Genomic DNA, 15,458 nt, shown 5'->3' with positions numbered 1-15,458 from the left:
AAACTTGAAAAAGTTTATTTATTTTTTATTTTCATTTGCTGAATGATATTGTGTGTAAGATGGTAGGTTATTTATTCAAGGTGTATTTAAAGGAAGAGCCTCTTGTAATGTTAATTTTAATTATCAATCAGTCTAAGCTCAAATATCATTAAAGTTAATGAAATTTTAATGAAAATATGTTTCACATTACTGTAGTTGATAACTGATTTTAAGATCAAATAAGCTTTTATAAGGTTCCTGATAGCAAACCTTATTACATAAAGGTTCTTGGCAGTGAAATGTCTTTTCTATATACTTGGAAATCAATGTAAAAGAAATTTTCCATTTTTTTTTTTAATGTTAGTTTATCAGGAAGATTTTTCAACTGAGCATTTGCAATGCAAAAACAATGTAGTAAAATGTTGAGGCATTCTAAATTCAAGTGTTCTCTACTGTAGGTGTTTTGTGCTGTATGAATTGAAATATATATTGGGTATCACAAGCTGTAAATATGAATAATAAATTTTTTATAAAGATTTGTAGAAATGCATGGTACCATTGATAATTTTTTTCTCTCAAGATGGGGGCATCTCTCATCAAAGAGGACATTGACGAGGAAAAAGTTGCAACGAACCAAGTAAAAGAACCAACTACTATTAAGACAGAGGAAATTGATTTGAATATGAAGAATGAAGAATCAAACCAAGAGCAAGATTCAGAAGTTAATCGGGGTTTCAAAGTCAGGTAAGCTCAGGTTATATAGTTTGGAGAAGTTTACTTCTTGGTCACATTTCTTGCATCCAGTAAGTTTGAACTCTTTGATGCTTAGCAAGCCAGGTGCTATTACAAATCTACCTAGCCATTGTCTGTCAATTTCTCTGTCATGATTACTGATGTCTTTTTACAACATTGCTGTTTGTTTTTGCTCTTCATTACAACACTGCTTTTTGTTTTTCCGTTTTTTTCATAATGCTACTATTTGTTTTTCCTTTTCAAGTGTTTAAATGCTACTTTTTTGGTGTATGATTATTTCTTTTAAATTGGTTTGCTACTAGGACTACAGACATGTTTGTTACCTCCTGGGTTGTGAGAAAAACTAATTTCTTCGTGGGTGTTCAGTTTTTATTCCCTCGCAATCCTAACCTGTCTTTGAAACAACTAGATTTCATGACAGAAGACAAAGTTGGTAACCTGGATCCAATATCCCTCCACTCATTGAAGTAAGAGCTTTAAAGCAACCAAACATTTCACGTGGGTGGGTAACTACTGCAATATAATTGTTCAGTGGCTGCTTTCCTCTTCGTAAGGGTAGAAGAGACTCTAGCTATGCTAAGCAGCTCTTCTAGGAGAAGGACACTCCAAAATCAAACCACTGTTCTCTAGTCTTGGGTAGTGCCATAGCCTCTGTACCATGGCCTTCCACTGTCTTGGAATAGAGTTCTCTTGCTTGAGGGCACACTCAGGCATGCTGTTCTATCTTGTCTCTCCTGATTTTTTGTTTTAAGATTTTATAGTTTATGTATGGAAGATTAAATGTAGTTTTGTTCTTTGGTAGTTTTTTCGTTATTTCCATGTTTCCTTTCCTCACTGGGGTGTTTTTCCCTGTTGGAGCCCTTGGGATTATGGCATCTTGCTTTTCCAATTAGGATTGTAGCTTGGCTTATAATAATAATATTGATAATGTGTTGTATCATTTAAGTCCCTTAGAGCAATGCTGTGGAAGATGAATGGATAGTTTGTTGAGAAGAAATTATACGATTTAAATAATTGTATAATATACTTAGTTTGCAATTTCTTAAATTTTTTTCTGAGTAAATCCATCTTATGATGTTTTAGCTAAAGTTGATTAGTAGCATAATTTTTTGTGTAGCAGTGCACATTGTATGCTTGCAAGCTCAGTCTCTACCTCATCACAGGTTAACTCTTAACATGGTAAATGAATGCGCTAGTACGTACCTCAACTACTGAAATGATTCCCTTGGGAAACAAATGAGCAGAAATATGTAAACAAACAGGAAAACCAGTAAATAATGTCTCTGTTTATCCTTCTGAACAGGAGGATGAGGATGATGAGAATATAAAGCAAGACTGTGTATGGTTAGGTATGTTTTTCAGTAGGGGAATTATTGCTGGAAAATATCTTGTAATGTTAATATTAATTATCAATCAGTCTAAGCTTAAACATCATTATAGTTGCTCAGGGTATGTTCTGATGCCGTTTATTCTTTAAATTCTCCGTAGCCACATCTTCTATGACACTTTTATACACCTCAGTTCCCCCATTTGGTTTTGTATAAAATCAGTAAATTGTTAACTCAAAGGCAAAGAAAGCCTGGTAATTCTTGTTCTTGTTTTAGTGTTGAAGCCTTCTTTATTGTAGAGACATTTTGACTTTTATATATTTTATTTTTGTTTATACTGTACAGTGGAACCTCTACACACGAACGTATCTACATCCAAATTTTCCAACATCTGAAGTAAAATTCAAGCAAGTTTTTGACTACACCCGAATTTTATTTCGACACCCGAAGTAAACATTACGCCATTGAGCGTCGAGTGCTCAGTTCTCTATTCTTGTGTGTATCGTGTGGTTGTCCTCTGTTTGGTCTGTTATTAACAGTGCTTATTTTCTTCCTTTTCTCACATTTCCTTTTTGATTTTACCTATAACCATGGTGCCTAAGAAGCTAATTTTCAGTACAGGAAGAAGGCAATTCTTTCATTAGAATTGAAGCAAGAAATTATAGAAAAACATGAGAGCAGTGTGCATGTGAGTGATACTGTATGACTAAACAATATGGCCGGAATAGGCCTATGATCTCGAGGATCATCAAGGCAGCCATTAAAGCAAATAACCATCGAAGGGGATCACCATTATTACAAGACATCTTAGCAATACCCTGGAAGAGATAGAACACCTTTTGTTGATAGGGATAAAGGACAAAGAGATTGTTGGCAACGATCATTTGTGAGAAGGGCCAGCGTGATGAACAGAAAGAAAGAAAAAAGTGAAGCAAAGAAAACCACGATAGCATTAACAAGCTCTTTTAAATAAGACTTCTCTCTTTTTCTGTTGCTCTCTAAACATAGCATTAACATGTTCTTTAAATAAAATATCTCTCTCTCTCTCTCTCTCTCTCTCTCTCTCTCTCTCTCTCTCTCTCTCGTTCTTCTTCGCTGTTATAGTGTTAGATACGTCTATTATTTTTTTTCAGAGAGAGAGAGAGAGAGAGAGATTAAACAAAAATATGTTTAGAGTACGTATGATTTTTAACAGCGTCAACGAGTTGAAAAACAATTAAATGTAACTAAGAAATTAATAACAGCTAATCTGAATTCCTTTATTAACTAAAACAAATATTGATACAAACACTCGTGTGCGTATGCACAAACACACACACAGGTGTAAGAATTGCTACGCAGTAAGAGAGACGGTCGGGGAGGAGGTAGAGATGGTGACTGCGATAATGTACCGTAACTCGTCACTGAAAGTGATGAAAATAAAAAATCAAATGAAAAGAAATTTAAAAAATATGAAATATGAAAATAAAGAAAAAATAAATAAGCTAAGTTAGATTAAAATTTCCATAGTGTAAGTTACGGTATGTTATCGCAGTCACCATCTCTCTACCTCCTCGCCGATTGTGTCTCCCCGTGCGTGTGTGTGTGTTTGCGCATACGCACACGAGTGTGTTTGTATCTATTTGTTTTAGTTAATGAAGGAATTCAGATTCGCTGATATTGTTTTTTTTTTAGTTACATTTAACTGTCTTTCAACTCGTTAACGCTGTTAAAAATCATATGTATCAACACATTTTTGTTTAATCTCTCATTTTTGTTTAATCTCTCTCTCTCTCTCTCTCTCTCTCTCTCTCTCTCTCTCTCTCAGAAAAAATTAATAGACGTCTCTAACACTAACAATGAAGAAGAACAAGAGAGAGAGAGAGTATTTATTTAAAGAACATGTTAACACCATGTCTACCTTCTCGCCGATCGTCTGTCTCCTCCTGGCGTAGCAAATCCTTCACCTGCGTTGGCCTGTCTCTAAGGTAAAGTGGCAATAAAACTCATTTTTTATTTAATATTTCTTTATAATTATCTTTTTTACATGCTTCTTTCATATTATGCAGTTATGTTATTGTTATGTGTAATTATGTGTAGCCATTTATTAAGGATTTATTATGGGTTTTTAGGCTGAAGAACGAATTAAATGAATTACCATGTATTCTTATGGGAAAATTCGTTTCTACATCCGAACATTTTCTACATCCGAAGTTGGTTGTGGAACGAATTGAATTCGTATGTAGAGGTACCACTGTATTTACAAACCAATTACCAACTCTAGTTCTTGATTACTATTTAACCCTTCGAGCCCCAACCCCTTACCAAATGATTTGGCCCCAGGCCCAATTTTCTGGACATTTGTTCTGGGGCAAATATAAACCTTCCGCTATTTATAGGGGTGGTATTTTCGGCGCAGCTGAAAGACGAGCCAAGATAATTTTAGTGAGGGATAACTATCCCATCCGCTAGTTAGCGGGTGGGGGCGAAGTATGCTGGCTACCCCGCTCACTCACACCTCTCGGCTGAGTAAGCACTTTGCTTTTTGGCTTGGTAGAGTGCGGACATAGTGTTGCTCTCTCCCGTATTTGACTTGCTTTGATTAATTCTTCTCTTTTTCTGTTCAGATTGTGTGTGTGACTGGCATTCCAGTAGGCGATCATTCATCGGGCTGGCATGATCACGATCTTTTGGGCTCTCATCTTGTTGAACCTTGGGCTCACACGGCACTGCGAGACCTTCAGGTCTCCGTCGCGTTGAACCTTCGGTTTCCAGTTGCGTTGAGCCTTCAGGCTCTCGCAACGATAGTTATGCTGAGCCTTCGGGCTCTCGTTCCATCAGTCACATTGAACCTTTGGGCTCTCGTGACAGGGAGGTTTAGGTCTCCCGTTGCATTGACCCCTAGGGTCACGTAACCCTAGTTACGCTGATCCTTTGGGCTCTCGTGGCAAGAAAGCTTTGGTTTCCCGTTGCGTTCATCCATCGGTGTCTCGCAACTATGATTATGCTGAGACTTCGGGCTCTCGTGCCTCTTATAACGTTGAGTCCTCGGGCTCTTGTGGCAGGAAAACTTAGGTTTCCCATTGTGCTGACCCCTCAGGGTCTCGCAACCCCTGTTATGCTAAGTCTGCAGACTTTCGTTCTGGATGTTACGTTTAGCCTTCGGGCTCGCGTAGCAGGGAGACTTCAGTGTCCTGTCGCATGGACCCTCCTGGTTTGCTGGACTCTGGTTACGCTGAATCAGTCGGCTCTCGTGACCCTCATCATGTTGAGACACTTCTCGCATGACAGAGAGTATTTTGACACGTCACATTGAGACTTGGGCTCTCATGACCGGAGTTAAGCTGAGCCTTCGGGGGTCTTGTAGCTTTGTTGGACCTTCGGGTCCTACTTGGGTATACTCCTCGGGTACACATACAGATAGTTGCCGACATAAGACAGAGATGGGGACCGAGAGACGCGTCGTAATTCAATTTCGACGTATGTCAAACTAAAGTAGTATGGTTTCCGTAGGTTTATTAAGCTATGTTATGATCCAAGTCGTATTTTATCAATATTTTTTTTACTGTATATCATTATTTAATTTTATTGTTACATAGTATATCTTATGCTCTAATAAATCCTTATTGTATTCTATTTTTCAATTTTTGAAAAATTTTTGCAGTCAAGAATTACCAACTTTTTTGCTTACTTTTGGTTGTGATCAGCTGTGCTGTTGATCTGAAGGTCCCGCTACTGTATTGAGATAGTGCGCCAGTATGTCACATGATATTATAGTTTTCATGTAGTTTGTTTATAGCCATTATTATTAACCGTACAAATATGTTCTCTTTTTCTGTGTGTGTGTGTGTTCTTATGGCTAGTTCATTTTTAAAGCTTCATACAGTATTTAAATTTTAGTTTGTTATTGAGCCTTCATATTTCACTAGAAATTATTGTATTTAATTGTGGTCCCTAAAGCATGTTTGTATGCTATTTTTCTATTTCGGGAGCATTTCAACATTCAACAATTACATAGGTTTTACTTTCAGCAGGCATCAGCTGATCTCAAGGCCACGCTACCGTACAGCGATTATGTGCACATAACGTTGTTAATGTAATTTTCTCATTCGAAATATCTTTATACATAAGCATTAGTTATTGTATGAATCTCTCTCTCTCTCTCTCTCTCTCTCTCTCTCTCTCTCTCTCTCTCTCTCTCTCTCTCTCTCTCATATATTGTTTGATTCAAACAATCAAAGAAGGAAACATCGATCTCATTAAATGCTGGGTTTCGGAAAAACTGACGTGGACACCAGGTAGATGTATTTTTATTGTGGACTACAGGGCATTCTCGATGGGGCAATTTCAGATGACATCTTTGATGCTCTTGGATCCCTTGTTGCTTGTCTTAAGCAAAGGAATGAAAATATGGATTTGTATATTTTTGAGATTGCACCTGTAATGCAAGTCGAGGAATACGACGAGAAAATAAATGATTACAATAATAAGCTATCAAGCTGGTGTGTTGATAATGGAGTATCAATTGTAAAAACAAATTTGCATTTTTTAGATTGGGTACAGGAGATGTTGACTCGATGTGTTTTGATGATAGCGAAGAAAATAGGGGAGTTTTTCTAAACACACAGGCAATTTTGAGATTGTTGAATGCAATATCCAAACACTCCCCATTTTCCATTAAGTAAAAATTGGGAGAAACTGAACGTAGAGTTTACACCTATGATAACTTCTAAAAATAAGGGAATTTTTTCAAATAGGCACATGAGGAGGGCTTTTAGTGTTTTTCAAAACAACAACCCTGAGACCAGAAATAAAGTAGAGCTTCGTAACGCTGGCAGGAACATAGTAAATCATAATAAGGAATTCCAGAGAGAAATGTATTTAAGGCAACCAGAGCAAAATAGGTATAATTCTTTTTCATCCTGACATAGATATGAAGAAGGGTACCGGGGGAGCAAACGAGTGGGAGAGGGAAATACAGTGCATGGATGCTTTAACTGTAAGGAAAGAAACCATCAAGTAGCTACATGTAGATTTGACTACAAGCTGAGATGTGGTACCTGTGAACAATTAGGACACAAAAGAAAATTTTGTCAGTATAAAAACTAGAATAACTACTGTATTATTAAGAAACTGACAAAAAAGGTAGGGCCATCTGTAGAAAAGATAAACTGAATGTAGAACACATAAATGCGAGATCACTATAGTCAGCTTTAGAGGAAATTAAGTTATTGACTCAAGAAAGAGATATTGATACCTTGTGCATAAGAGAAACATGATTGAAAGAAAATATCCCAGACAGATATGTGAATATTGATGGTTTTAATTTGTTCCAAAGCAACAGTGGACGTGGTGGTGGCACTTGTATTTATGTCCGAAATGACCTTAATACAGTTTTGGTAGATGTAAAATTGGAACGTTGTGAGGGTATTGAAAGCACTTGGGTAAAAGTTCAGTGTATGAAACTACCATCCATTATTGTTGGTGCTGTATATAGGTATCTAAATCCCTCAAGGGAAATGTTTATCCATCTTAAAGAAATGTTCCATTTTAGTTTCCCAAAAAACATCCAATGTTAGTGCTCGGAGACTTGAATGATGACTTGCTGAATGAATATTCTAGACTGGGAAAAATACTAGATATGGAGAACTTGAACCAAGTAATTAAAGAGCCTACTCGGATAACAGAGACTTCTAAAACACTTCTTGATGTTATAATAATGAATAGTAAAAATATGGTACTGTCATCAGGTGTAGTAAAATCCCACATATCTGATCACGATCTTATTTTTTTGTACTCTTGATATTAGTAAACATGAATGCTACCCAGAAAAATAAAACATTTAGAAGCTTAAAAAAACTATATGAAAGAATTATTTTGTACGCTTCTTAGAAACCACATTCATTTATTAGACGAAATACTCCAAACAGACGATGTAAATAAATAGGCGTTTATTTTAAATAGAAATAGTTGCACCAACGGAAACAAAGAAAATATACAAGCCACCGGCTCCGTGGATAAGCACTGAAATCAAAGAGGCTATGAAAAACTGCGATCATTTATGAAACACGAGAGATTTAATCAAGGATCAAAGCTCTATAGAACTATATAAACTGTCAAAGAATAAAGTAAAATCAATGATGGAATTTGCAAAAGTTAAATACAATCAAAACCAGCTAAAATTTAATAGTAAAAATATGGGGAAGGTGATAAATAAAATTATTCCAAATAAGAAAACAGGAGGAAGGAGTAACGTAGAAAATACGGAAGAATCAAGTGAAAGATTTAATGAATTTGTTGCGAACGTTGGCAAGAAAGTATATGAGGAAGTAAACACATAGGGAAGTGAGTGAGGAAAATTCCACATTACTAGAAAATCAGCATATTATCCATAGAAGAGAACGTTTTAGGTCCAGTCTGGTTGATGTTGGAAAGGTGGTTCAGGTGGTTAATAGTTTAAAGAACACAAATTCTCATGGTCCTGATAACATTACGAGTCGATTTTTAAAAGATTCAATGCCAGTTATAGGCCTTTATCTTACTGTGATTATAAACGCTTATCGTAACAGGCAAGGTCCCAATTGAATGGAAATATAGTACAGTATAGTAAATCTGCTTTATAAGGAAGGTGACAATTCCAGGAAATTTAGACCAATATCTTTATTATCTATTATGTCAAAAGTATTGGAGAAAATTGTGAGCAATGAACTATATGACTACTTGGAGTCAAAAAATTATCTATCACTCAGCATGGTTTCAGAAAACAGTTATCTACGGAAACTGCTCTAACAATATGTGAACAGATTCACGAAAATATTGATGATGATAAAATATCTTTGCTTACTTTGTGTGATCTGTCAAAAGCTTTTGATTCTGTTTCCCATAAACTACTACTAAAAAAGATTATGGATTTCAGTATCGATGATTTTTGGTTTAGAGATTATCTGACAGCTCAGACTCAATCAGTAAAAATAGATAACCACATCTCAAGCAGACATAAATTGGAATATGGCGTACCACAAGGCTCGATTCTTGGACCAATTTTATTTAATGTTTACGTAAACGACCTTGTTTATATAAATGATGCTGACATGTTAGTTCAATATGCTGATGATGCACAATTTCTTCACCCCGGTAAGATCGATAATGTAGCAGAGATTCTCAGCCGAGCTGAAGGAAATTTAATAAAAGTAAACAAATATTTTCTGAAAATGGCTTAAGAATGAATGCCAATAAAACTCGGTTCTTTTTTGTAGTATCCTGTCAATATATTAATCGAATGCCAGACAACATCAAACCAAGTGAAAGCGTAAAAAATCTTGGGGTAATTATTGATAGATTCTTCACTTTTGATTATCATGTAGAAAAGATATATATAGCAAGACTAAGGGAGTGCTGTATTTCCTAAATAAAAATAAAGGTCTTTTTGATGAGACGAGCAGAAAATTAGTTGTTGAGGCATTAGCATCAAGCATAGTACAGTATCCTATTGCTCCACTATATGGAATGGGTGTTCAAATTTAAACTCACGAAAGATACAGAAGATTCAAAATTTTGCCTCGAAAGTCGCCTCGGGTGATGGGAAAAGATATGATCATGCCACACTGTATTTTAGAAAACTGGAATGGTTGAAAATAGAAAATAAAAAAGTTTATGATGTTTGTATTCATAAAGTATTGCATGAACATATACCCCAAAGAATATTGAGATTGGAAACCATCGAGCAGATGAGATCTCCTTCCAAATAGGCGAACAGCAATTGCTGATAGGGCAACTTCAGTCAGGGGACCTAGATTATGGAACGCATTGCCTGTGGATATTAGGGAATATGGAAACTAACACATTTTCAAATCAAAATTAAAATCATTCTTTTTTGCGAGCCAGCAATTACTATAATATGGTTGAAGTGTGCAACACATTGACTACTTTTAAGTGACTAGTTTACAATTCATAATATATGGATGAAAAGGGATTTACAGAAATTTAAATTTGATTTTATATTTTTATTATTATTGAGGGAATTTATTGTCACTATGTTCAGACAAAATGTATGTATATGTGCATGGGTATGCATTGACCGCATGTAAATAAAATTTTACCTTTTTAGAAACTAGAAAGTTCTTAAATTTTTATGTATCATGTGTTTTAAACTTGTCTTAGAAACATCCTAATTTACTTAATATAGCTAATTTGTATGTAAAAAACTTATTTTTATTGTAGAATTTTAAATAGTATGTTGGAGACTTTATATATAATTTGTGGATTTTAGATTGTAATACAATGCCATCCTAATTATATTTAAAGGCCATTACTATATAAGAACCTTTTAATGTAAATACATTCTTTATGTAAGAGAATACCCATTTGTTTTGTAGAATAAAGGAATTATTATTATTATTCTCTCTCTCTCTCTCTCTCTCTCTCTCTCTCTCTCTCTCTCTCTCAAATCTTCACATTTCTTTGATCATTATTAGAAATTCTTTGTATCATTGCTCGATGTTTCGATTATGGGAATCTTAGTAACACATCAAAGGGAAATCACTTGATATGCCATTTGCCTTCCGCAAGAAACATGTTATCAGACTATTTTTTATTAAATTTACGGTAATTGGTACTATTCTTGTAACTACTAATAGAGACCACTAAAATACTTGATCATTACTTGGCGTTTTGATGATGGGAATACTGTAATAAGATTACTCGGTAACATGATAAAAGGAAATCATTTGGTTTGCCAGCTCTCCTTCCGCCAGAAATTTGACGTCACAAGACAGGTGACGTAAACTTGACAAAGAATGACTAGCAAAATATGTAAATCCTTTTTCTTTTTTCTTGCAATTACTAACTTACCAAGCAAACGTACTTTATTTTCCTAATGTAAAAGGAAGTATATTATTTTTGAGAAAATATTTGTCCCATTAGTGTATGTTATTTAGATAAATATTGAACTATTACCAGATGTCAAATAAAATAGCGTAGAATCAAAATTCATGCTATGTAGTGCTGTACTCATTACAACCGATACAAACCCGCAAAATATTTTGTATCGTTTCTTGATGTCTCGATAATTGAAATACTAATACTAACCACCGTTAGCCTATTGGAAGGAAATCAGGGTATTGCTCTGTCGCTTTCCGCCGGTAAAATGACGTCACCAGACTTGTGATATGAACTCGGCAGATATTAAAACTTATCTTAGAGTACTTTTTACTGAAAATGGATACTGTATCTTATCAATAAAAGAAAATACTAATTGACCAAGATATATCAGTTTAATTTTATACAAGAATAATCATTATTTCCAAGGAAATATTTGTCCCAGTAGCATACTATTTCTAATAGACTTGTGATGTCATCACCCCGAAAAAAAAATGTCATAAAGTCAAACTGTCATAAATCGCATAGGTCGTAAGTTGAGAAATACCTGTAGTTTGTTTCCTTAGTGTTTCCATCCTCCTTCAGGATTCAGTGACGCAGCTCCTCCGGGACCCTGTCACTACAATCCCCATGGGTCTCGTGACATGGAGTCATGCTTCATGGTAGCTCCTTCCCCTTGGTTTTGTCCCCTTGCTCCAGCTCGGTCTTTTACTGCGTCGTGCGGCAGACAAGCGTCACGTGATGGAGCAATATCGTGTGACGTGGCAGCGTCTCACGGCAGAGGTGGTTCCCGTGTTTTTCCATCCTTGCGGAACCTGTCTCTCCTTGCCCCTGTGGTTTCTTTTCCCCCGGACAAAATTCTCCATTTATGGTTGTAGAAGGTTTCCCTCCTGTGGGTAAACCTCCCACTTGGAGAGACCCCCACCATTCTCTCTAGACAGCACCCAGACCCTCTCCCTAAGGGGAGGCCTGTGCCGGTGTTACCTACTGGTAAGAGGTCTAAGATTCCTGTAGAGGTTTCAAGGCCAGGGATCCGTGCCATCCTAAGGACATCCTTCCCAGCACATTGGGAGCTTGCGACCCCCCATGTCTGCGAGCATTATTTACCGTGACGCAGCAAGCTATGACGGGGGTCATCCCCTTCACCCCTTCTCAGTCCTTAGGAGGCACTCCTATGATCCCTCTGTTGCCGCCTCTCCTCTGTCTGACCCTAGTAGTTCTGAGGGCTCCTCCCTGGTGTTTCCCCCTCACAAGGAGGAGCCCATTTCTTCTTGCAAGAGAGCACGGGAAGAGAACGCTTCAGAACTACAGGGCAGCCCCCTGCATTTCAAAATCTCACAGGACAAACTGAAAGGGGTGTGGAAGAGGATATGTCCATCTCCCCCTAGGGAGGACAGGGCAATTGCCTACACGGACTTGTTCCGACCCTCTTCGGTCGAGATATTGTCTAAGGAGGCACGCCGTCCGATCCAGTGTGATGTAGTTCCTCCTGCAGATTCCCAGCTATTCCGCAGACAGCTGAGTCCATAAGGCTTACGCTTCTGCCTCAGTGCAAAGCCAAAGGATTTATTTACAATCCCTAATCCTCATCCAGGCTTCCCCTATCTGAACCTGAGAGGCATAGGGAAGCGAGCACGTCCATGGAAGTTGCCCTATCTCCGGCTTATCCTCATGGCGACTTGGACCCACTCTGAGCTCCTGTGGGTGAGGACTTGTAAGTGGAAGGACAAAGCGATCTCGAGGACGATGCTTTGCCAGCTTCCGCTAGCCCTAGGTTAACAAAGGATGAACGGAAAGAGTCCGAGCATGCCCTCTGGCAGGTGTTAGCCTGCATTCGCTCCATCAATGGGCTGCCAGATCCATCATGGCAGCTCTTCCTGATGGTAAGGATATGGTCCTGGACCATTTTATGGCACCTAGAGACCCCTGAAGGCCAGCGTAGCTCTTCCCTGGTCAAAGGGGTTAAGGAGTGCCAAGCAGAAGGCAGTGTCTCAGGCAACTGGTTCATCTTCCTTCCTCCGGGCCAGTTCATCCTCCAAGCTCCTCCCTCATCTGTATTTGCTTCAGAGGAGGTATTACGGGCAGAAGTCCAGACTATGTTGGAGAAAGTCTCTTTCCAAGAGGTCCTCGAAGGGTCCCCAGTCTCCTACAGTGATTCTTGTGAAAGAGGCGTCTGGAGGCTGGAGACCAGTCATCAATCTCTCAGCTCTGAACAGGTTTATTGAACAGACCTCGTTCAGAATGGAGATAGCCGACACGGTCAGACAAGCAGTACCACCGCTGGGCTTCATGTGCACTCTAGATCTAAAGGATGCATACTTCCAGATCCCAATCCATCCGTCTTCCAGGAAGTATCTAAGACTCATGCTAGACCGAAAGCATTATCAGTTCTAGGTGCTGTGCTTCTGTCTTTCCACAACACTTCAGGTCTTCACGAGAGTGTTCACCTAGTGTCATCCTGGGCTCACAGAGTCGGCATCCGTCTTCTAAGATACTTGGACGACTGGCTGTTTTTGGCAGACTCGAAGGCAGTCCTTCTTCTCCATCGAGACGAGCTTCTAAGGTTTTGCCAAGATCAGGGGATCATGGTAAACCTCGAGAAGTCTCACCTGTTACCCTCTCAAGAACTGGTATACCTTGGCATGAGAATAGACACCATAGGGCACAAAGCTTTCCCATCAGACAAAAGGATTCATAATCTGAGGAAGATAGCACAGGCCTTCCTCAGGTGAGGAGAGCTTCCAACCCAGAGCTGGCTTTGCCTGGCCCGATTAGTTCTCAACAGTCGCCTGAGTATGAGATCCCTCCAGTGGCGTCTGAAATCCCAATGGAGTCAGTCCACCGATTCCAGGGTTTGCCTAGTCCACATAGCAAAAGAGGAACTTTAAACCTCAAATGGTAGCTGACAGACCCAAAACTCTGTAAAGGTGTCGATCTTCTCGTTCCTTCCCCTAAATTGATGTTCTTTTCAGATACATCAAAAGAACGGTGGTGGGCCCACCTGCTGCACCACATCTCCAATCAATGGTCCGAGTCCAAAAGGTGTCAGCACATAAATCTCTTGGAGATGAGGGTAGCCTTTCTTGCCCTCCAACAGTTTCACCAGGTCCTGGCTGGGCACTCCGTGGTATTCATGAGCGATAATGCCATGGTAATTGCTTACCTAAACAAACAAGGCGGTACCCTTTCGCAGCAGCTGTGCCATCCAACAGTAGAAATACTCACATGGGCAGAAGACAACTCAGTGACCCTATTGGCTTGCTTCATTTTAGGCAAACGGAATGTGCTAGCCGATAATCTGAGCAGAGAACTCAGATACTGTGTTCCTAGTGGTCTTTGAATCTTTTGGTAGACAGCAAAGTCCTGACTTTGTGGGATTCCCCGATTGTAGATCTGTTCGCGATGGCCCTGAACTTCAGGCTCCCCTTATACTGCTCCCCAGTCCCGGATTCTCAAGCTCATTGGCAAGATGCTTTCCAACAATGATTGGTGAACCTGGACGTGTACACGTTTCCCCTGTTCTGTCTGATGAGAAAAGTCCTCAACCAGGTCTGAATAAGCATCAACCTACGAGTGACTGATAGCTCCACTGTTGCATGACCTGCTCGAACAACCTTACGCCAACATTTACCACACCGCCCTTGCTTTGCTTTGGCTACATGCCTGGAGACTGTCCAGTACCTTTTCACACAGAGAAATGGCTGGTTACCTCAGACAATCTGCAGAGTCAGTCTACCTGGCAAAGAGGGCAGTTTTTTGTGTTTGGTGTCGTTGAAGGGGTCTCTCTCCCTTCGATGCCTCTTCCAACTAGAGCCAAGTTCCTTTTACACCTTCGGGAAGAAATGCTTCTCTTGGTTTCAGCAGTCAGAGACTACTGATCAGCATTGAGTCTCGCCTTTAAACTGAAAGTATATATTTCCTTCTCGTTTGACCTTTCTTTACTCATACTTAGTCATGAAATTACTTGTCCCCAGTCGAAACTTAGCCCTCCTCCTTGGAACGTGGTTCAGGTTCTTCAGTCTCTGAAGGGCCCCCGCAATGAACAATGATGCCAGGCTTCAGATTGTTACCTCACGTGTGGAAGATGGTGTTCCTACTTGCTTTGGCCTTGGCCGAGAGAGTTAGCAAACTATATGATCTATCTTTTGACATGTAGGGATTTGTCACCAGCCACCTGCTAAGAAAACAAAGAAAAAAAATTTGAGTTGAGGAACTGGAGTTAAAGAAATTAAAGAAAAAATAATCCTTAGCAAATTGATGCATTTTACTGAAAATATCAAATAAACATAAAACATTGTACACATAAAACCTGAACAATTAAAATGATAATAAGAAATATATCCAGAAATTAATTGTATTTTCCTTAAACTATAATTTTTTTTCACATCACGCTACATCTCCGGATCCTTCTAGACGACCTCTGACTGGATAAGGACATTCTGAAGACCAACTCTCCAAGAGCCTCTTCCAAGACTACCTCCAGTGCCTTTCAATGCCTGGGGTGTCTTTTGTAAGCGTACGCCTACGTGACACCCTCTTGTA

The 15,458-nt window shown here is 38.7% G+C and overlaps 1 protein-coding gene across 1 annotated transcript in view; it reads left to right on the top strand.

Moving 5' to 3' along the window:
* LOC137619873 (DNA polymerase alpha catalytic subunit-like) overlaps positions 1-15,458 on the top strand; it is a 316,081-nt gene that overhangs the window by 139,026 nt on the left and 161,597 nt on the right. The window contains exon 7 of the mRNA XM_068350163.1: positions 560-723. Within this exon, the coding sequence (XP_068206264.1) occupies positions 560-723 (164 nt within the window). The remainder of the gene's footprint in view (positions 1-559; positions 724-15,458) is intronic.

Source organism: Palaemon carinicauda, chromosome 26, assembly GCF_036898095.1.
Source record: "Palaemon carinicauda isolate YSFRI2023 chromosome 26, ASM3689809v2, whole genome shotgun sequence".
In the NCBI taxonomy this organism is placed as follows: Eukaryota; Metazoa; Arthropoda; class Malacostraca; order Decapoda; family Palaemonidae; genus Palaemon; species Palaemon carinicauda.
The sequence above is the reverse complement of the archived record's forward strand: the minus strand, read 5'-3'. Positions and strand labels throughout refer to the sequence as shown.